Source organism: Cucurbita maxima, unplaced genomic scaffold (genome assembly GCF_002738345.1).
Source record: "Cucurbita maxima cultivar Rimu unplaced genomic scaffold, Cmax_1.0 Cma_Scf00015, whole genome shotgun sequence".
NCBI classification, from domain to species: domain Eukaryota; kingdom Viridiplantae; phylum Streptophyta; class Magnoliopsida; order Cucurbitales; family Cucurbitaceae; genus Cucurbita; species Cucurbita maxima.
In genome coordinates this window covers 4,489,611-4,512,428 of record NW_019272031.1, presented here as the reverse complement: position 1 = coordinate 4,512,428, position 22,818 = coordinate 4,489,611, and the positions used below count along the sequence as shown (strand labels likewise).

Below are 22,818 nucleotides of genomic sequence, written 5' to 3'. Positions count from 1 at the left end.
TTTTTTTTTTTTTTTTTTTTTTTTTTTTTTTTTTTTTTTTTTTTTTTTTTTTTTTTTTTTTTTTTTTTTTTTTTCATTTTAAATATAATCGCACGTTTTTTTTCTTCAAAATATTAAGAATAACTCCTAAAAAAAAATTTGGAATATTTTGAACATAAACAGTCGGTAGTCAAGCATTGATTAGATTCTTTTTGTCAATTTTCTAATCCTTGCTTAACTTCTCGTTCAATAAACTAGTTGTTAGCTTATCTGATGACTACAAGAAACGAGTCCCTTTCAACCCATCAACTCATGGAGTTGAACATAAACCCTTTGTAGTCAAGTATCGGTTAGATTCTTTTTGTCAATTTTCTAACCCTTGCTTAACTTCTTGTTCGATAAACTAGTCGTTGGCTGATCTGATTGAATTATGGACATGCAAGAAATGGGTCCCTTTCAACCCAGCCGTGGGGTTGAACATAAACTTTTTGTAGTCAAGCATTGATTTAATTATGGACATGCAAGAAATGGGTCCCTTTCAACCCAGCTGTGGGGTTGAACATAAACTTTTTGTAGTCAAGCATTGATTGAATTATGGAGATGCAAGAAATGGGTCCCTTTCAACCCAGCTGTGGGGTTGAACATAAACTTTTTGTAGTCAAGCATCAGTTATGTTCTTTTATCAATTTTCTAACTCTTCCTTAACTCCTTGACATGCAAAAAATGGGTCTCTTTCACCCTACCAACTTGTGGAGTTGAAAATAAACCCTTTGTAGTCAAGCATCGATTAAGTTCTTTTATCAATTTTCTAACATTTCCTTAACTTCTCGTTCAATAAACCGATCGTTGGTTGATTTGATCGAATCTTAAACATGCAAGAAACGAGTCCCTTTCAACCAGCAACTCGTAAAGTTGAACATAAACCCTTCGTAGTCAAGCATCAGTTAGATTCTTTTATCAATTTTCCAACCTTTGCTTAACTTCTTGTTCGATAAATTGATCGTTGGTTGGTCTAATTGAATCCTCGACGAGTAAGAAATAGGTCAGTATAGGATTAAAAAACGCTACATTCTTTATTAAAAAACGGTGGGCTTACTGATCACTCTTTTGTATAGAATATTTTGATTCGATTGGAGATTCCACACCAGTTTGAGAGAAGAATGAAACATTCCTTATAAAGGTATGAAACTTCTCCCTAATAGATACGTTTTAAAATCGTGAGACTGACGACGATATATAACAAGTTAAAACAGACCGTTAGCTGAATGACGAGTTAATCTAATTCTCAAATTAAAGTCAAAATGATGCTCAAAGTGAAAATGAAATTAAGAAGGAAAGGCATAGAAGATAATGAAAGAAAGTGATGAACAGCTGATCCTCTTCTAGCTTTCAGCTCTATTATCTCTTTGGATGTCTTGTCCAGTCCATTTCTGCATCCTTCCAGAAGTTTCTTCAACCTGCAACCATTATACTCAACATGTTAGCCATTGATATGCTTTGACTCATGAACTCGTATGCTTTTACTTACTTCTTTGTTCCAGTTGGTTTTGTATAGGACGAGTAGCAGCAGCAACGTTTGCATCGCGATCCCGGCGATCATTCCGCCCCACAGCCCCTATATGAAACGAATCGAGAAAGTTCGAGGTTCAAAGATGTCAACGAAACATAACACAATAACACGATAACACGATACGAGTTTTGAGATACCTTGACTCCGAACTTTGCTACATAACCTAAGACAATTCCAAGAGGGAGACCAAAAATGTAATAGCAGGCTAAGTTTATATAAGCCACCAATGCTTGCCATCCAGCTCCAATGGCCACACCTGTTAAGGTAAGCCACACCACACACAAAAGCCATCAGTAAAAGATAATGTCTCACGGTTTTAAAATGCGTGTATTAAGGGAGAGATTTTCACACTCTTATAAGAAATATTCTGTTTTTCTCTCCAACCGATATGAGATCTTACAATCCACTCTTTTGGAGGCTCAATGTTCTCACTCGCATATCGCTCGGTGCCTGACTTTGATACCATTTGTAAAAGCTCAAGCCCATCGTTAACAGAGATTGTTTGCTTTGGCCCGTTACATATCACCGTTAGTCTCAGGGTTTTAAAATTCATCGATTAGGAAAAAGTTTCCACATCCTTATAAGAAATGTTTCGTTCCCCTCTCCAACTAATGTGCTCTTACAATCCACCCCTTAAGGGCCCAGCATCTTTGCTGGCACACTGCCCCTTGACTGGTTCTAATACCTTTTGTAACAACCTAAACCCACCGCTAACAGATATTGTCCGCTCTGGCCCATTACGTATCACCATCAGCCTTACGGTTTTAAAACATGTCTATTAAGGAGAGGTTTCCACACCTTTATAAGAAATGTTTTGTTTCCCCCTCTAACCAACGTGGGATCTCACAATCCACCCCTTTGAGGGCCCAACATCCTCGCTGGTACACTCCCAATACCTAGCTCTGATACCATCTGTAACAGTCCAAGTTTATTGCTAACAGATATTGTTCGCTTTGGTCCATTACGTATCACTGTCAACTTCATGGTTTTAAAACGCGTCTACTAAGGAGAGAAGAGGAGAGAATGAGAGATTTTTAAGCTCACCTGATATGACTGGTTGGACACTATTGAGAACCATGGTTATACCAAGAAGATAAGCCAATTTGGCAACATATTTCTGCACAGCAACACTACTTGTGAAGATGACAGCAAAATGATCCTTGACAAAGAATATCAAGACCATAAAGAGGAGGCCAAGAATGAGAGATTCCGCTATCGTCACGTAAACGGAGTACATCGCTGCACGAGGCCGTCCCTTTCCAAGCTCATTGGAGACTCTAACACTATAAACAAACAACACAAAAACATCAACACAAAGGGTAGCTAAGCCTTAAAAAGTGCAAAATTTCATTACCTCATAGCAACATTAACTCCAATGAAAATGATATTCTCCCATCCATTCAAGTTCATACTGAAAAAAAACCACAAAAGAAGCTTCAAATCACCAAGAACACAGCCACAAATAGATGATATCAAAGAACAAAACAATACATACCAAATGGATAGCGAATCAACAGAAATGACAGCATTTGGAAGGTGACCAGCAAGAACAACAATGCTACTCATATACCAAATCTCCAAGCAAAACATGATAGCAGATGAAAATGAGAGCTGAACAAAGCCCCACAAATCCTTGAAAGCCAACCAAGAGAAGCCCCTCCAAGCATCACTGCACCAACCAAACACATAAATGACTTGAGCAATGGCAATGCCCCAACCAGAGATGTTCAAGGCCAAGCCAGCGCCGGTGGTGCCCCAACCGAGCTGGAAAATGAAGAGCCACAGCATCAAGACATGGACCATAAGGGCACCAAATCCAATCCAAGCCAAGGCCCACACTTTGCTTTGTGCTTGCAGGAACTTTTGGGTTGGGAAAGCCACCACAAAGGAGAAGAGCTGTGGGAGTATGAGCACTGAGAAGCTTCCAGCCAGCTCCGCCACATCGTCTTGTTGCCCCAAAAGCTTCAAAATGGGAGTAGCAAACACATAGACTGGCGTGATTAGCAGTGCACATACCAACATTATGACCCATGATCTCTGCATATATACTCCCAGCATGTGGATTTGTCCTGCCCCAAATGCTTGGCCGCATAGTGTTTCTGTTGCACTTCCCATTCCAAACTGTTCAACAATAATCGAATTTTTTAGAGTGAGGGAGAGGTTAGAAATAACGACTCTCTACAATGGTATGATATTGTTCACTTTGAGCATAAGCACTCGTGGCTTTGAGCCCCTAAAAAGCCTCATACCAATGAAGATGTATTCCTTACCTATAAACCTAGAGTCATTTCCTAAGTTAGCCAATGTGAGACTCACTCTCAATAATCCTCCCCTCGTACACTACAAAGTCTTCCTTGAGGTCTATGGAGTCCTCGAACATCCCTTTAATCGAGGCTCGACTCCTTCTCTGGAGTTCTCAAACAAAGTATACCCTTTGTTCGACATTTGAGGATTCTATTGACATGGCTAAGTTAAGGGCATGAATTTGATAACATATTAGGAATAATCATCTCTCCTATGATATTATTCACTTTGAGCCTAAGCTATCGTGGTTTTGAGTCCCCAAAAGGCCTCATACCAATGAAGATGTATTATTTACTTATAAACCTATAATCATTCCCTAAATTAGCCAACGTGGGACTCCCTCTCAACGATCCTTCTTTCCAATAAAGTACACTACAGAGCCTTCCCTGAAGTCTATGGAGCCCTCGAATAGAGGCTCGACTCCTTCTCTGGAGTCCTCGAACAAAGTATACCCTTTGTTCAACATTTGAGTATTCTATTGACAAGGCTAAGTTAAGGGCATGACTTTGATATCCCCTTAATCGAGACTCGACTCCTTTTTTATAGTCTTCAACAAAGTACGGGCATGACCCTGATATCGTGTTAGGAATAACGACTCTCTACAATGATATTACATTGTTCGTTTTGAGCATAAGCTCTCGTGGCCTTGCTTTGAGTTTCCCCAAAAGACCTCGTACCAATAGAGATGTATTCGTGAGAGACCATGAAACCGAAAGCAAAAGTAGCAATAATAGAGAGATAGAGAGAGTACATACCATGAAACCGAAAGCGAAAGTGGCAATAACAGAGATGGCAATGGAAATTCCAGAGAGCTCAAGCTCCCCGAGCTGACCCGCAAAAATATTAGTGACAGAGTTGGTTCCATATTGACAAACGATCTGAAAAATCACCGGACCGGAGATCAGCCAAGTCTTCACCGTCTCACTCCACACGATCTGCTTGAACTCCTTATATGTCCTCGCCGGAGCATAGTCTCCGCCGTATCCGTCGCCGAGAAGTGGCGCTGCATCCATCTCCGTCGAAACAGGGGACAGATACCTTTTGTACGCAAACTATTCGCCGATAGCCGAGGAATATATAAACTATAGGATTTGGTGAAATGGGTTACTTTTTTTAAGTGGAAAGTTTTGATTTTTGGCCCATAGTCCTGTCCCCGAAAGTGGTAAATAATTGTATTTGTATAACCACGTGATCCACGACCATTTCTCAAAACTATCATTAAAACATTATTCTATTACAAAATTGAATTTAATATTAAATGAAAGATTGTCATTTTTTAATGTTTAATGAAAAATTGTGAGATACCACGTCGGTTGGATAGGGGTACGAAACATTTCTTATAAGGGTATGAAAACTTTTTTCTAATATACGTGTTTTAAAAACGTAAGACTAACGATGATATGTAACATACTAAAGCGAACAATATTTACTAATAGTGGGCTTGAGGTGTTATAAATGGTATCAGAGCCAAACATCGGGCGGTGTGTCAGCGAGGACATTGGACTCTCAAGAGAGTGGATTGTGAGATCCCACATTGGTTGGAGAAAAGAACGAAACATTCCATATAAGGGTGGGGAAACATTTTCCTAACATACGTGTTTTAAAAAACGTAAAACTGACAACGATATGTAATGGGCTAAAGAGAACAATATCTACTAACGGTGAGCTTGAGCTGTTACAAATGGTATTAGAGCTGGATACCGGGCGGTGTGCCAACGAGAAAGTTGGACCCCCAAGGGGCGGTGGATTGTGAGATCCCACATCAGTTGGAGAGAAAAACGAAACATGAAAATCTCTCTCTAACAGACGCGTTTTAAAACCGTGAGACCGATGAAATTGGACAGAACATTCATCAACTTATTGTCGGAGATTTTAACGTATATCACTCAAGGGTAATTCTGTCACTTTAAAAAAATTATGTATATAATTAGTCAGTTAATAATAAAATTATCCATAATTAAACGAAATTTCGAACTGATGTAATCTATAAAAAGAGGCAAATATAAGCCTGCAGAAGCAGGCCTTCGTCTTCCTCTTCCAATTCGATCCACCAAAATGAGCTCCAATGGCGTTTCTGCAACCATCTCCAAAAGGTACACAAAATTCCCATCAAAATTAAACTAATATCAACTCATCTAATGGAATCATCTCTGTTTTTTGTTGCAGATTGGCCGGAAAAGTCGCTCTGATCACCGGCGGAGCGAGCGGGATCGGCGCGTCGACGGTGAGGCTTTTTGTGGAGAATGGAGCCAAAGTGGTGATCGCTGACGTCCAAGACGACCTCGCAGCTGCCCTCTGCAAGGAGCTCGATGATGCCACCAACCACGACGTTTCCTATTTCCATTGTGATGTCACCGATGAATCCGACATCTCGAACGCTGTCGACTTTGCTGTCGATAAGTACGGAAAGCTCGATATCATGTTCAACAATGCTGGCATCCGTGGTGATGTTACCGCCACGACGATGAACACCGACATGAATGACTTCAAGAAAGTATTTGATGTCAATGTGTTCGGTACTTTCATGGGAGCCAAACACGCTGCTAGGTACTAAACTTATCACATAAGTTAATGAGTTACAATAAATTTAATCATTTATTTTTATCGACACTAGGGTCATGGTTCCTGCTAAGTCAGGGTGCATCCTGTTCACGTCGAGCATGGCGTCGGTGATCTGTAGTGGAAACACACCGGCATATTCCGCATCAAAACATGCCATTGTGGGATTGATGAAGACACTCGCGGTGGAACTCGGGCCTCATGGGATCAGAGTGAATGCGATATCGCCGTTCGCGGCGGTGACGCCAATGTTGCTACCGTCGATGGATGCCGAGCAAAAGAAGGCAATGGAAACCCTAATTTACTTGTCGGGAAACTTGAAAGGAGCAATGATGGATGTTGAAGATATAGCTAAGGCAGCTCTATACTTAGCTAGTGATGAGTCGAAATATGTTAGCGGACTGAATATGGTGATTGATGGTGGGTTTAGTCTTACTAACCCGAGTTTTGAATTAAGTGTTAAAGCTTATGCACAATCATCGTGATTAATCTTCGTTTAAGAGATTCAATAAATTTATGATTTTTGTGTTTGAATTATGTTAAGAGTTCGGTTAGTTCGAATAATCTTATTAATCAAATATTCCAAGATAATAACATTTGTTTGAGATTCGAATTACTTCATAAACAAGATCGATCATATTAAGTTTGAATAATTCTAAAAATGTAATCTAAATTACATAAGAATTGCAAAATAAAAAAAAATAAAAAAAAAACAAAAAAAAACTTACCTCAAGACTAAAAAAAACACAAATGCCCTTTTTACTACATTTTGTAAGTTTGCACAACAAAAATAACATTCATAGTCTCAAAATAATTAGCTACTAGATAAATATAATATTAAAATAAATAAAAGTCTTAAAATACATTTTAATAAAAGTGAAAAAATAAATAAAGCTTGATTTTTTTATTTTTTTATTTTTTTGTAACGTGACATGAATTGCAACATCTGTATAAACTATATTTAGAGATATCCACGGGACGGGGGCGAGAAGTCCGTCCCCCTCCCTGCCCCTATTTCAATTCTCATCCCGTAAAATTCGTCGGTTATTTTTTCGGGATTAGAATAACGATTCACCACAGGAAAATCATCCAAATTGAGTTTCCCATGACTGATAAAATATAATATTTTATAGATTGAAATACAAAATTAAAAATGAATATTAGCCAAAATATTAATATTATCAAATATTATTAGGTATTTTTTAATATTGAGAAAGTGCATTTTAGGAAATTCAATTAAAAACATTTATTTCATACCATTTCTAAGTCATCTCTTATTTATTTATTTTATTTAATATAAAAAAACATAATTTAATTTATTAAGTAAACCATACATTAAATATTAGTAATAATTAAATATTTTAATTATAACATAAATAATAATTTGTAAATGTTTTAATATTACAATATGGTCTAATGGAAGGCCTTCCACGTGAATCCGGACATGGGGACAAGTGTTATTTTTATTTTATTTTCAATTTATATTATTGTCGTTTTGTTTAGATATTCACAATTAATTTTTTTAAACTTTTCTGGTTGGTTTTGTCTGTACGAAAATAATTTTATTCTTAAAATTATTATTTTGTTTGTATTTTAATTGTCGTGAATCACGTTGATCGGTATAGATATTCTTATTATATTATAAACTAAAAATATGTGTGAGATTTAAATTTTATTAATAATTAAAATATTTTGATCCTACCTAATAATTAAATTTTTATGGTATCAGTAGTACTAAAATAATATGAGTTGAGTCTCTATTCGAGTTGTTCGGGTCATCAATCTAACTAACTTGAATTTCGAGTTAGTTCAAAATATTTCTTCAACCCTATTCGGTGTACAGTCATAAAAAAAAGACGTTTTTTTTTAAATTTAGGTTATAATTTGGAGGACGAGAGAGAAAAAACAGCATGTGACGATAAGAATTTTGTTAATTTTTGGGTAATTCAAAATAAGTATAAAAATTTAATAACGAAATTTTCTATTTTAAAATTAAAAAGCCATTATTATTTCCAAATCGGTATGTTTTATTTATTTATTATTTTATTAGAGTTTATCGGCCTCCTGAAATTAGAAAAATCACGACCGTTAGATCCATCTCTTCAGGGTATTTAACATTTGTCTTGTAGCCTTGAAACACGTGAATCACGTTATAACCTGCAAAACGACAAATAAATTAATAAATTAATAAAAATATTCCTAAGTTCCATTTACAAATTTTAATAATACTCTTAAAAATTTATATATATACATATATATATATATATATATATATATATTACATTTTTAATAAGGTTCTTAAAATACTTTTAATAAAACTTTACTTTTTTTTTATTAATATACTTAATTTTTAATTTTTTTATTAATACTCCCAACTTTTTAAAAACAATACAAAAACGATGTTTAAAAAATACTTATAAAATTTTAAAAGTAGAATTAACATTTTTATTTTTTAAAATTTATGAGTGTTTTTGAAATGTATTTTTGAAGTTTTAATTTTTTTAAAGTACTTATAAATTTATTAACATTTTTATTTTTTAAAATATTAAGATAAGAGTTTTTTTATTTTTTTTTTTTAAAATGTAAGATATTATTAAAACTTTTAAAATTTTAAAAGTATTTTTGAGACAAATTTTAAAGTTTGATATTTTTATTAATTTATCTGAATTAAAATGATGTTGGTTTGATTTTATATAGAAATGTTATCATATTTTTTTTATAAATAAATTATTGTAACGCCGGCTCATTCGTGGTTCATAGTTTCATTTATTAGGACCTTTTGTTCGTTAAAAGGTATTCTAGCTAATAGGCTTAAACTATTAGCTCTATTTATGCTTATCACAATTTTTGAACACGTATGTAAGACTCGTTCTTGGTCAAATACAACCGTCTACTAAACTTTCTAGCGGCCTGCAATAACATACAAACTAACGGTTAGGAATACTTATTATTACTAACTTAGCATACAACGTGTCGGTCAGAAAGATACTCATACATAGCTCATAGTATAATCAACTCATAAGCATAAATTAAAGTCATGTGGCTTACATTTCCATTATGAATTTGTAGCATACTTCGTAGATACATAAATTAAATCATGTCGTTCACATTCATTTATTATATTAAGCTCCTAATCACAAAATTAATCTGGTTTACGTATATAAAATAAGTTTAAAACTCGGTTAAGAGCTCTAATACGCTACTTACTTGGATCACTAACTCATTCCTTCTCATAATTTACTCTCAATCGGGTAGTTTATCACAATTTCTCCTACTAATCTTAATAGAACATGTTAAAAGAAGTCGAATGGGACAAATTGGAGAATGGTCCTAGGTCACGTGCGCCCTCATGCACCCATAGACCTTGTCCCACATGCCTAAACACTTAGCCAGTCGCACCTCACTCGCAGCCACATGTGCGTGCGTCTCATGAGCCTATCATCTTCAACCTCACGCTCCTTGTGATTTTCCAAATGTTTTTTCGAAATTCCCTTTATATCCTTTGCGTGTTAACTTAAGCTACCAACCGAATTTCATCCAGATTTCTCGACAACATTAAAGATCTAGTTTCCACGAATCCAAAGAATTAGGTTACGACTTTTAACTTAAGCTATGAGTTTTTCGTTTACCTCTTTATTCCTCGATCCAACCTCTCTAAAGAAAAACTTATCGTAATTTTCAATTGTTATTTATTATAAATACCCTTTGAATTTTTGGTAAAAACTATATGAGTTAACCCGTTGAAATGCATTCGAGTCCATATAATAATTTTCATTTTAAAATTATTATTTTGAAATGTAACTCATTTAATTTCATATCTTATAGAGCTATACTCATATTGACATTTAGTAATTAGGCTCTAAAATCTTAATCGAATTTAAAACACATCAAATACGTTAAAACCTATAAATAAAATTCGTGTGGTTTTTAAAAAATTATTTTATAGAAAAATCTATAAGTCGTTTGGCTAGAGTTGTTCACATGACTCGAGAATCGGGTCAACTCGAACTACTCAATCTAAACTATAAAAGTTGAAAAATTGAAAAATTTAGGTCGATTTACAGGTTGACATTTTTGTGATCGGGTCAACCTAACCATCCTAAAAATAGCCTTACAATCCAATTCAACCCCACCCTATTCTTAAAATTATTATTAAAATTAAGAATATTTTTGATCTACAACGGACATTAGTAATGAAATTTATAAAATTTTAGTTATTAACATTAAAAAAAAAAAACTCGATATGGATTTTGAATTCTATTCAAGTTATCGGGTCACTAATCCAACCAACTCGAGCTTTTGAGTTAGTTCAAAAGATTCTAGAACTCAACTCGTATACACCGTCTATATTCCAATAATAATAATAATATAATAGTAAACAAAAAGAATATTAAAAATAATACCAAAGAAGAATAATTTTAGTCACCAACGCATACATTTGGTAAAAAAAATATTACCATATTTCTCATTAAAATAATATACAACGTTGGCTGCATGACCACATCGACCGTCTACCAACGTGAATCACGTTTTATTACACCACACCATTTATTTTTATGTTGGTTCTTGTGAGTAAAAAATAATAATAATAATAATAATAATAATAATAATTACTCGAAAAATTCAATTAATTCAATTTAATCGAGTCGAGTTCACGAGTTCTATAATAACTTAAATTCACTGTCAGCAGATATTGTCTGGTTATATTTTGAAATTTTATAAATATTTAATATTGTAGTAAATAAAATAATATTTTATTGTCTACATTGTTTTTTTTTAATATCTTCACCACCATCTATATAAACTGGTCACCCTTTCTCCTTCCTTACTCAGTTGCAGAACATCTGATCTCCTTTGAGTTCGGCGCAGTTGGTCAGGGTCGTCGGAAAATTAGAAAGAAGATATAATGTGGACGATCGTGGTCGGTTTGGCGACGCTGGCAGTTGCTTATTACATCCATTGGATCAACAAATGGAAGGATTCTAAGTTCAACGGCGTTCTGCCGCCGGGCACCATGGGGTTGCCCCTCATCGGAGAGACGCTTCAGTTGTCTCGACCCAGTGACTCTCTTGATGTTCACCCTTTCATCAAGAAGAAAGTTAAAAGGTATTTTTATTTTCGAGTTACGATAATTATAAATATAATAAATATAGATGTTTATGGGTCGGGATAAGAAACTCTTCCTCGTTCTTATCTATAATATATATATATATATGAAATTCTTCATTTATTTTTTTGGGAATCCGAATGAATTTTTCTTTCTAGAATTTGGGAGATCTAAGTTATAGAAATTTAGTATATATATTTTAAAAATATATAGTTGTAGAGGGAAAAAACATGCGCTAGCTAGAGTTATGAAAACTTCTCTCTAGCAGAAGCGTTTTAAAACTTTGAGGAGAAGCGCGGAAGGGTGTGGAAACCTTCCTCGTAGACACGTTTTAAAATCTTTTTAGCGGGGAAGCATAGAAATGTGTGGAAAATTCTCTCTAGCAGACACGTTTTAAAACCTTGAGGGGAAGTCTGGGAGGGAAAGCCAAAAAAGAATAATACCCTAGGTGTCGGGAAAGCCCAAAAAGAACAATATCCCATGTGGAAACCTTTTTTTAGCATATACATTTTAAAACCTTAAAGGAAAACCCAGATAAGAAAACTCGAGGCAAGAGCTAGGATTTAGGTGGAGTCCACGACGGAGAATATAATCTCGATTATATGTATGTATGTATCTATATATACATAAAAGTTTTATATAGTCGGGATTGGAGATGGAGATGGAGGGTATACTTTTCGTTCCCTGTACCCTCCTCCATTCTCCACCTCATTTGAGACGGGTCCCTATAAAGATCTAGACTCGGGTTAGACGAATGTTCGATAAATTTGAAAATTGAAAATCGAAAATTTTGTGGGTTTTTGAAGATATGGATCAATCTTCAAGACATGTTTGGCGGGAAGGCCGGTGGTGGTTTCAACAGACGCAGAGTTCAACAATTACATAATGCTTCAAGAAGGAAGAGCCGTAGAAATGTGGTATTTGGACACACTCTCCAAATTCTTCGGACTTGACACTGAATGGCTCAAAGCTCTTGGCTTCATCCACAAGTACATTAGAAGCATCACTCTCAACCACTTCGGGGCCGAGTCGCTCCGCGAGCGTTTCCTACCTCGGATCGAAGAATCCGCTAAGGAAACCCTTTGTTATTGGGCCACCCAACCCTCCGTCGAAGTCAAGGACTCCGCTGCTGTGGTACGTCGTACCTACCTAGCTTCAGTCACTACTCTCCTTTGATGCTACATATCGGTTAATTTAGGAGCAAAGCCATGAAAGCTTATGCTCAAAGTGGACAATATCATACCATTGTAGAGAGTCTTGTTCATTTAACACTCGGTTCGTAGCTTAACAATTCTTTCACTTATTTTGTAGATGGTTTTCCGAACTTCAATGGTTAAGATGGTCAGTAAAGATTCAAGTAAATTACTAACTGGGGGTCTCACAAAGAAGTTCACAGGACTCCTTGGAGGCTTTCTCACCTTGCCTATTAATGTTCCTGGCACCACCTACAACAAATGCATGAAGGTGATCATTACCTAATCAAATATCCGTTCTTCGTTCGTCGTTCTTCGTTCTTCGTTCTTCGTTCTTCGTCGTAAACCTTAAGCTAACGAGTTAGCGTTTCGATAACTTTTAGGACATGAAGGAAATCCAAAAGAAGCTAAGAGAAATTCTAGAGGGCAGATTGGCTTCAGGAGCAGGAAGTGATGAGGATTTCTTGGGGCAAGCCGTTAAAGATAAGGGATCACAGAAGTTCATTTCAGATGATTTCATCATCCAATTATTGTTTTCTATAAGCTTTGCTAGCTTTGAGTCAATCTCCACCACTCTTACTTTGATTCTCAACTACCTCGCCGATCATCCCGACGTTGTCAAAGAGTTAGAAGTAAGAATTGAAACGACGCTAAAATTATTTGATAAGATTGACACAACGTGGGTTTTCGTTTACGCGGAATAATCACGCTGTAAACGTCAGATTAAAGCATTTTTCTAACGATACTTTTGTTTGTTGTGATAAAGGCCGAGCATGAAGCCATTAGAAACGCTAGAGCTGACCCAGATGGGCCAATTACTTGGGAAGAATACAAATCCATGACTTTCACTCTTCATGTATGATTCGATTCTCTTATACTATGATATTCCACATTGGTTGGGGAGGAGAACGAAACACTCCTATAAGAGTGTGGAAACCTTTCCCTAATAGACGCGTTTTAAAACTTTGAGGGAAAACCCGAAAAGGAAAACCTAAAGAGGACAATATCCGCCAACGATGAAGTTTTGTGTTCATTTCTTCTTATAATTGTTTATTTCTTTTGGTGTTTAGGTCATCTTTGAAACACTTAGGTTGGGGAGTGTAACTCCGGCCTTGTTGAGGAAAACGACTAAAGAGCTTCAAATAAACGGTAAATCTTCTTGTTATTGTTCTTGTTCATGTAATTACCTGAAACCCACTAAAATAAACGAGGAATTTTACGAAATGGGGATTGTTCAATAAGTGACAGAGACGGGGATAGAAAAGACTTTTCCATTCCCCTCCTGCTCTTGTGGACATCTCTTCATATTATATCAATATTAATAGTTCACTGATTCACGTTGGATGAATGCAGGATACACAATCCCGGAAGGATGGACAGTGATGCTCGTTACGGCTTCTCGTCATAGGGACCCAGCTGTTTACAAGGATCCCCATACCTTCAACCCATGGCGTTGGAAGGTATACCGACAATGACGACAACTCAAAAGATTGTTTCTTTCATACATCTAACAGTTAATAATCTCGAGTTTGGGTTAAATTGTAGGAGTTGGACTCGATTACGATTCAAAAGAACTTCATGCCATTTGGGGGAGGTTTAAGGCATTGTGCTGGTGCTGAGTACTCTAAAGTCTACTTGTGCACATTCCTCCATATTCTCTTCACTAAGTATAGGTACTTAGTTTATAAATTAAGCTTTGATTAGTGCATAAGAGAGATTAATTAATCACACTAATCTAATTTTGATAGATGGACCAAGCTTAAGGGAGGAAAGGTTGCAAGAGCTCATATATTGAGCTTTGAAGATGGGCTACATATGAAGTTCACTCCCAAGGAATGATTGAATATAATGGAAGGCTTAAACAAAAAATGGCATCGTTTATCGTAGTATTCCTAGTTGTACTACGTTTATCGTCCACGTTTCAATAAAGCTACGTCTTTTTTTCTAAATTTTATTGTATTAAAATAATTAAGATTAGCTTAACCATCGTACGAAACCAATTTGAACATAGCTCATTGGAGAAGGTGTTAAGACGAGGGTTAATCACTCGTTTACACAATTGTTGAATGAAAAAAGAAACTATAATTTATCTGCTTACGACATTCTAGATCAATAGAATTTGTTAATATGAACCTAGGTCACTTTATCTCGTGAATAAAGATGTGTGCGCTACTATTAGTCGATGCAACAAAACTAGGTGGTGCTATCATGGGAGGGGAAAGGGTGTTGTGATGCAGTCGGAGAGACTGTGTGAGATCTCGGAACGAAACATTTATTATAAGAGTGTGAAAATCTCTCCCTACTAGATGCATTGTAAAACCCAACGAAGAATTGAATATAATGGAAGGCTTAAACAAAAAATGTTATTTCTATTATTATTATTATTGTATTCCACTTGTATTATGTTTATCTTTCACGTTTCAGTAAAATTACGGGTTCTTTTTTTTAAATTTTATTGTATTAAACTAATTAAGATCAGTTAAACCACTGTACAGAACCAATTTGAACATAGCTCATTTTGAAACTGTTGAGACGAGGGTTAATCACTCGTCTACGCAATTGTTGAATGAAAAAAAAAAAAAAAAACTTTAAAATATTTGTAACTTGAGTATAATTTAACTGATTAAGACGTTCTAGATCAATAGAATTTGTTAATACGAACTTAGGTCACTTTATCCGGTGAATAAAGATGCGTGTGTTACTACTAGCCGATGCAGCAAAACTAGGTGGTGCTATCTTGGGAGGGGAAAGGGTGTTGTGATACTGTCGTAGAGACTATGTGAGATCTCACATTGGTTGGAGAGTGGAACGAAATATTCCTTATAAGGGTGTGAAAATCTCTCCCTATTAGACTCGTTTTAAAACCGTGAGGGCTGAAACAGACAATATCTACTAACGGTGGGGTTATTATGAAGGTTTTAGTGTGGTTTTTATAAAGCTTCATAGTCTCATGAAAGTTTATCGTAGAAATTAATACATAGAGTTATAGGTTATTGTGACATCCGAGTAAATGAAGGGTACATAAATGAACCAAAACCACATTCGAATAAGACTGATCCTAAGAATAGGATGACTAAGAAAGACTTACAAAAATTAGGGTATGGAATTGGTCGACACAAAGTAGCTCCAAGTTTGGTTCGACACGAAGAGATCATAAAGCCATCAAAATGGGTCGAACCCTCACCCAAAGAGAAAATCCAATCTTCAATAAACTACTTTACCACATACATGAATGTCGGGGCCATCAAGTGTCGAATTCAAACTCGAAGGGATGTTACTGTTATTCTGAGGGGGCACAAATTCAGCAATCAGTGATCATAAAAAATATATATATATTTTACGTTCCTAAAAATTTGAAACTTTAAGAAATGCCGAGTACCACATACATACAAGGGAATGTCGAGGTCATCAAGTATCGAATTCAAACTGGTCATGGGATATTACTGTTATTTTGTGGGCACAAATCCAGCTATCACTGATCATTATTTATATATATATATTTATTTATTTATTTATTTATTTATAGAATATTTCACGGAAAATTGAAATACATATTATTGAGGCACAATTTTGATCATTATGCAACTTTACAAGTGACAATCATATTGAACCGAATCAGTCTAGGTCAACATAACGACGCTTGGGTTTGCTTTGCAAGTGATAATCATATTGAACCGAACCAATTTAGGTCAACATAACGACACTCGGGTTGATCAAAGCAAAATCAAGCAACTCCTCATCAAGCTCAAAAGAAGCCATTTCATCTTCTTTCAAAGTGACCCAAGCCTCAATTCCTTCCCCATCTCTAGCGTCCGTAAGCACCACAAAATTCAAAAACATGATGCTCCCAATACTAACCCAAACCGGTTTTCCCCACCCGAAATCCATCTCGTACAACCCGAACCGGCTCCAACTACTACTAATATAAAACGCCACGTCATCTCTCATAAACAGAGCTCCCAATTCTTGAAGCTTTTCAATTATCTTCAAAAACGCATCTTTCCCTTCATATCTATTAATCCCATTTTCATTAAACTCTGTAATTCCATCTCTCAGAAGCTCCACCAGCTCCGGCAGGGTTTTCTCCGCCGGCGGGATTCTCTCTGATACGAAGTTCCCGAGGAGGTTTCCGATGGAATATTCCGGCGGCGGTGGGGTTAGTCTTTTGCGTAAATTTACCGTTTGGGACATGACGGATAGAGTTGGAGGATTTGACGACGTCGTTTTGGTGGCGGCTTTCATCGCGCATTTCCATATGAGCGCCGTTATGGCTTCCACCCGAGTTGGGTTCGGTATGAGCTTACTCGCGGCGGCGGCTTTTAGAGCGGCGATTTTGGAGCTGTTGAAGACTAGTCTTCGGCTTGCTAATTTGTCCTTGGCTCCTAAGTCGGTCGGAGGGACACTGATTGGGATTCCTTCCGGCGGTGGAACCAGAGAAGCTTGTAGAAACTCGGCCTCCGCCGTGTCGGAGCCGAGCGCCGCTTGGTACCAACCTTTTAAGATGACGCTGATGGAGTATGCGTCGACTAGCTTGTGTGAGAAGCTTACACCTATTGCCATTCCGCCGCATTCGAATAATGTCGCCTAAAATTTAAAATTATTAATTTCATTTTCATAATTTTTAAAATTTAAAATTACATTAAAATCTCCGTAGCAGATGATTTTAAAACCGTTAGGTTGATAACAACTATATATAACAGGCTAAAGCAGACAGTATTTGTTAACGGTGGGCTTATGCTGTTATAAATGGTATAAAAGCGAGACACCGAATAATGTGTCAGCAAGGAGGCTGAACCTCAAAGGGAAGTGGACCCCAAATGGTGTGCCAACTAAGACGCTAGACCCTGACGGAGGGTAGATTGAGAGGTCTCACATCGATTGGAGACGGGAATGAGTGCCAGCGAGGATGCTGGCCCTCGAAGGAGGTAGATTGTGAGATTCCACGTCAGTTGAAGAGGGAAACAAAACATGAAGCTTCATTGTTCCATCCGTGAAATACCATTCTAGAAGAGCTAGAATTCTAACCTTAAATCAAGACCTACGAACCAAGTGATAGTTTCACGTAGACAGTTTTTATGGGGTGTAGGCCTCCCAAAAGATATCAGAAGCAGAAGCATGCAAAGGTTTACTCGAGCCAAACAGAGATTGACCTTCGTAATTATAAAACGTTTTAAAATCGTGAGCTTAACTTATTAAAGCTGACAATATGTGTTAGTGGTGAGTTTAGAAATACCTGAACTAAAAACATACGTCCGCCGTCGGCCGCCTCAGGGGCTTCAGTCTTAATCGGAAGAAAACAAGCGAGAAGTTCCGGCGTCGGTTCCTTAAGAAAATCGGCGAGAACAGAGTTGGCACGAGCTTCAACATACTCAGCGCCGTCGTCGTTACATTCGATGTAGCTATTCTCTCTAGCCCGGCCGGCGAGTGGGTAAAACCGGGTCAAAGTCTCCGCCAGAGACTTCTTGAGACGGTGAGATCTCTCCTCGAAAGGCGGCGCTCCGCCGTGGTTGGCGAAGAAGAGAATGAGGGGGACGTAGCCGGCGGTGGCGAGCTGGTCGAGCAGAGAGAGGTTGAAACGGCGTAGCTCCGGAGGGGTGGGAGAAGAAGGTTTGATGATTTGTTTGGAGAGAATTTGGAGTTCCATTGTTGGGATTTTGAAGCTCTGTCTGTGAAATGGAACTGAATGAACGGAATATATATATTGGAGGACGGCCATGGTGATGATGAACTTATTAACTTTTTTTTAATGGATGAGATTTCGTTTGGCGTGAATCATGTGAACTCTAATTTTTGCTTACAAATTTATATTGAATTATAAATTTTAAATAAATAAATAAATAAATAAATAAATATTTTACTTCGAGAGGAAAATGTCTCAACCTAACTCAATTTAACCTATAAATACATTTTTTTTAATTTAGTCTTTATTTGTTTTAGAAAATATAATTTTTAATTTTATTTACAAGGTATATTTTTTAATTTAATCGATATATATACATATAATTTATAGGTATATATTATTAATTTTTATTTTTCTTCTATATTTTTCGTATAGACAAAAAAATTTAAATCCTATTTTCTTAAAAATTTAATTAATTTTTTTTAGTTAATATCGACCAATTTTAATTATATATTTAAAAATAAATAAGTAAATGTTTTATAAACTAATATTTTACTTTTTATTAAATATAAAAGTTTGAATTAAATGACCTAATGGAAAAGAATTATGATCCGAATCATTGAATTGGGTTTAAAAGACATTTCGACCCGACCCGGCCCATGGAAGCAATTTCCACACATGCAAAAGCCTAGTGGGCCCATCCATAACGGGCCCAAATTCGTTTTCAAAAGCCCAATTTGATAGCAGCTCCGTTTGGTTCGTTGTCCGTCGTCGATGCATAATTCGCGGCCGGAATTGAAATGTTGAAGGTCACCGCTTCCACATGAAGAGAGGACTGTTCATTAGTTGAGGGAAAATTTCTGTATCGTAGCGGAAAAGAAGCAGTGAAAATGGAGGAGAAGGATCCAGATTCCGTCACTCAAACGCATCGTTCTTCGATTAAGACTCATCCTCGTTACAACAATCATCAGTCATGGAAGGAGAAGGTGAATTTTCTCTTTTCTCGATGCCAATTGTTTTGTGTTTCTTGCGGGATATATGATCAATTAGAAGAACAAGAATAATGTATTCGTTAATTTTATTCGAAATTAATAATTTTACTGTGATTAGCTGAAGGAGAACTGTTGCAAGAGGGTCAGAGAAGGAAGAAACCGCTTGCTCTGGAAGATGAGGTCGCCCGGTTATCTCCATTCTCTCGATGATCGGCAGCAGGTTCGTTTTTGTAAATATTTCTGTAATATATACGATTTTAACAATTAGTTGTTGGATGTTCTATGTTGCTCTTTGTTTTCTTACATGACTTACTTCTTTTGTTATGTAATTTGTATGTGTTTTTTTGGATTTTTGGTTGGTTGTAGGATTTCATCAGATCTTCTTTTCAAGATATATTTTCTGATGAGCTGAAAAAGATTAAAGACGAAGCTGAGAATGAATGTTATAAGAATTTAACCTCTGCTCCCGAGTCTGATGATGCTCTTTGGGAATATGAGGGGCTTCATGATGCTTATGCAGGTGAAGGTGAAGAAATTTTGTTGGAAATGCAAAGGATTTTCTATGAGGATTTGAATGTTGATCTGAAACAAAAAGGTGATTTTTCTAACGCCATTTTACTTGTTCATGTTCATTGGCTTTACTAGTAGATATTTTCTTCTTTGGGCTTTCCCTTCCGAGTTTTTCCTCAAGGTTTAAAAACGTGTCTGCTAGGGAGAGGTGTCCACACCCTTATAAAGAATGTTTCATTCCCCACTCCAATCGATGGTGGATCTCACAATCCACCCCCCTCGGGGCCCTGTATCTTCGCTAACACTCGTTCCCCTCTCCAATCGATGTGGAACACCCCCAATCCACCCCTTTCGGGGCTCAGCCTCCTCGCTGGCACATAACCTGGTGACTCTGATACCATTTGTAACAACCCAAGCCCACCATTAGCAAATATTGTCTTCTTTGGGCTTTCCCTTCCAGGTTTTCTCCCAAGGTTTTAAAATGCATTTGCTAGAGAGTGGTTTCCACACTCTTATAAAGAATGTTTAATTCTCCTCTCTAACTGATGTGAGATGTCTCAGTGTCAAAGCTTTGAATTGAAAAGCATCCTCCTTTTTAACTGGAAAACAAATTTAGTAGCAGTGAGCAGGCTTTGTCTTCCAAAGAATAAATGATTTGTTGTCATCTGTTCTTTTAGCAGGCTCTGTTATATTAGAGCCATGGTTATTGATCTTCTCTGGTAGTATTTAAGCTGTTAAAATCTCTATTTTGAGTAGGATGTTTACTCAGCTCCTTGCAGAATCTGAAGGCCCTATTGTAACATGGGAAGACGAAGAAGACAAGTTCTTAGCCCGTGCAGTTTACGAACATATGCAACTCAACAGTGAGAAGGTTGGTTTTCATCTTGATTCTTGAGGGCTATATTAATTTGAAATTTTGGATGCCTTTAGGCATTCTTGTTAACTGGATCTTACATTTCCTTTTTTTTTTTTTTTATCTATTTTGGATGTCTTGTTAGGATCTTGGGAAGTTATGGTGTCCTATTTGTAAACAAGGAGATCTGCAAGAGAACAAACACTTCATACATTGCACTCACTGTGGAGTTCAGCTTAACAAAGGCAATGAGGTTTTCCACTAATTTGATCTTAAGAGCTCCACCATCCTCATCTTAATCCCATGTCCATATTAAGAATATTTGATAGTTACTATTGTTAGAAACTACTGATCTCTACAATGGTATGATATGATCCATTGAACATAAGCTCTCATGACTTTGCTTTTGGTTTCCCCAAAAGGCCTCATAACATGGGAGTTATATTCATTACTTATAAACTCATAATCATTCCCTTAATTAGCCAATGTGGGACTCCCTCTCAACAATCCTCTCCTCGAACAAAGTATACCATGGATCCTCCCTTGAGGTCTATGTAGCCCTCGAACAGTCTTCCCTTAATCGAGGCTCGACTCTTTTCTCTAGAGCCCTCAAACAAAGTACACCATTTGTTCGATACTTGAGTCACTTTTGACTACACCTTTGAGGCTAGCAACTTTGTTCAACATTTGAGGATTCTATTGACATGACTAAGCTAAGGGCATGGTTTTGATACCATGTTAGAAATCACAGACCTCCACAATGGTATGACATTGTCCACTTTGAGCATAAACTCTCATAAATTAGCTTTTGGTTCCCTTAAAAGACCTCGTTCTAGTGGAGACGTATTCATTACTTATAAACCAATGATCATCCCCTTAATTAGCCAACGTGGGACTCCCTCCCAACAATCCTCAACAACTACTACCGTATAATATTTATTGTTTTAGAGTTGAAGCAACATTATTAGATAATACGTTGGCTGAGTATTTATATTTAGAAATTGTGGTTGCTATCTTTTTATAACTTGTCGGATCATTGCCTGTGACTTTGATATATGATCTCGTGATGGGGCTTAATAAATCTGATTCTCTTGAGCTGCTGTGGTCCTATTGGCCATGCCTGGAATTGAATAACTTGTCGAATAACAGGGTGCTGTATAGAAAGAAAAAGTAAAATTGATGTGCAAATCTCGACATGATTTGAATGATTGATCGATAACGAAACAACCGTTGTTTATCTCTACCGTCTTTTAATTACTAGTTCTATGGCCTTTCAGGTTACTCTGGACCTCCTCCGTTCCCGATTGGCCGATGTGCATGCTGAACATCTCGATCGAGGTTGCAGGTTGAAACCTATGTTTTGTGTTGAGAGTAGATTTAACATAACTGCATTATATATCTCTTGTAAAAGCTGCAACACATTTGAGGTTGTCATATAGCATTGTTAAGAAGCAGATCCCTTCAGGCTCAGTTGTGTGATTAAAATTGGTTTTATTAGTTATGACAGAATGATTACCAACATTTTTGATGAGTAACATAGCATGTGTGAGGAATCAGGTGTCTCTAACGACTTGTTATTACTAATAAAGATGTCATTGTACCTAAACTAGCCGTCGGGTGCTCGGGGCTGATTGGTTCTGTAGGTTGTACAACTATGCCCTCGAATTCTAAGGAATTGGTTTCCTAGGTTTTATGATTTAAAATTACTTTTACTAGAAATGATCGAATAGAAATGATGGAATGACGATTTTTTGTCTTTAAAAAGTCAATGAAGCTTAAATTGATTTTCTCTCCATCTTTCATAGAAATTATAATAACCCATGTCCAGAATTCCGTTCAGGATTTGCAATACACATGATAGCTCCGATATTTCTTTTGCATTCCTTTCACATTACCAGCATACTTTGTGCTTACACGCATGCATCTTAAGAAAATTTTCATTCAAGCATGATCCGTCAATGATTAACCATTTTGCTTGCAAGGCAAATATTCTATGACCTAGGTTTTGGACCTAACTGACCCTAGACTTAATCGAACTACTTTTACTCGTAACTTCCTTCATTACAAACCTATTTAAGGTGATTTTATAGTTGCGTAGATTTTATAGTTGCGTATTTTATAACGATAAGTT

The 22,818-nt window shown here is 36.6% G+C and overlaps 5 protein-coding genes across 6 annotated transcripts; 3 read left to right on the top strand and 2 right to left on the bottom strand.

Annotated features, from left to right (window-relative positions):
* Window positions 1-1,098: 1,098 nt before the first annotated feature.
* LOC111490270 (protein DETOXIFICATION 35-like) lies at window positions 1,099-4,908 on the bottom strand. Its single transcript, XM_023138838.1, has 7 exons — window positions 4,609-4,908; window positions 3,045-3,670; window positions 2,904-2,960; window positions 2,594-2,832; window positions 1,687-1,805; window positions 1,508-1,594; window positions 1,099-1,436 (listed from the first exon to the last, which is right to left on the bottom strand). The coding sequence occupies exons 1-7, from the start codon at window positions 4,864-4,866 to the stop codon at window positions 1,362-1,364; spliced, it is 1,461 nt and encodes a 486-aa protein (XP_022994606.1). The 5' UTR covers window positions 4,867-4,908; the 3' UTR covers window positions 1,099-1,361.
* Window positions 4,909-5,853: 945 nt separating this feature from the next.
* LOC111490301 (zerumbone synthase-like) lies at window positions 5,854-6,932 on the top strand. Its single transcript, XM_023138885.1, has 3 exons — window positions 5,854-5,946; window positions 6,020-6,400; window positions 6,468-6,932. The coding sequence occupies exons 1-3, from the start codon at window positions 5,909-5,911 to the stop codon at window positions 6,895-6,897; spliced, it is 849 nt and encodes a 282-aa protein (XP_022994653.1). The 5' UTR covers window positions 5,854-5,908; the 3' UTR covers window positions 6,898-6,932.
* A 4,307-nt stretch (window positions 6,933-11,239) lies between these two features.
* LOC111490271 (cytochrome P450 87A3-like) lies at window positions 11,240-14,661 on the top strand. The gene is made up of 9 exons (XM_023138840.1): window positions 11,240-11,518; window positions 12,326-12,653; window positions 12,831-12,983; window positions 13,096-13,344; window positions 13,479-13,568; window positions 13,783-13,861; window positions 14,066-14,172; window positions 14,258-14,385; window positions 14,461-14,661. The coding sequence occupies exons 1-9, from the start codon at window positions 11,319-11,321 to the stop codon at window positions 14,549-14,551; spliced, it is 1,425 nt and encodes a 474-aa protein (XP_022994608.1). The 5' UTR covers window positions 11,240-11,318; the 3' UTR covers window positions 14,552-14,661.
* Window positions 14,662-16,251: 1,590 nt separating this feature from the next.
* Window positions 16,252-18,366, bottom strand: LOC111490274 (BAHD acyltransferase At5g47980-like). The gene is made up of 2 exons (XM_023138845.1): window positions 17,946-18,366; window positions 16,252-17,296 (listed from the first exon to the last, which is right to left on the bottom strand). The coding sequence occupies exons 1-2, from the start codon at window positions 18,354-18,356 to the stop codon at window positions 16,397-16,399; spliced, it is 1,311 nt and encodes a 436-aa protein (XP_022994613.1). The 5' UTR covers window positions 18,357-18,366; the 3' UTR covers window positions 16,252-16,396.
* Window positions 18,367-19,114: 748 nt separating this feature from the next.
* On the top strand, window positions 19,115-22,217 carry LOC111490304. Of its 2 annotated transcripts, XM_023138889.1 has the most exons (6): window positions 19,115-19,318; window positions 19,443-19,544; window positions 19,691-19,919; window positions 20,614-20,705; window positions 20,833-20,940; window positions 21,965-22,217. In XM_023138889.1, exons 1-6 carry the CDS (start codon window positions 19,223-19,225, stop codon window positions 22,124-22,126), a joined length of 789 nt encoding a protein of 262 aa, XP_022994657.1. In that variant the 5' UTR covers window positions 19,115-19,222; the 3' UTR covers window positions 22,127-22,217. The 2 variants fall into 2 exon arrangements, with proteins under 2 accessions (XP_022994657.1, XP_022994658.1); XM_023138890.1 differs by lacking the exon at window positions 20,833-20,940.
* Window positions 22,218-22,818: the final 601 nt, after the last annotated feature.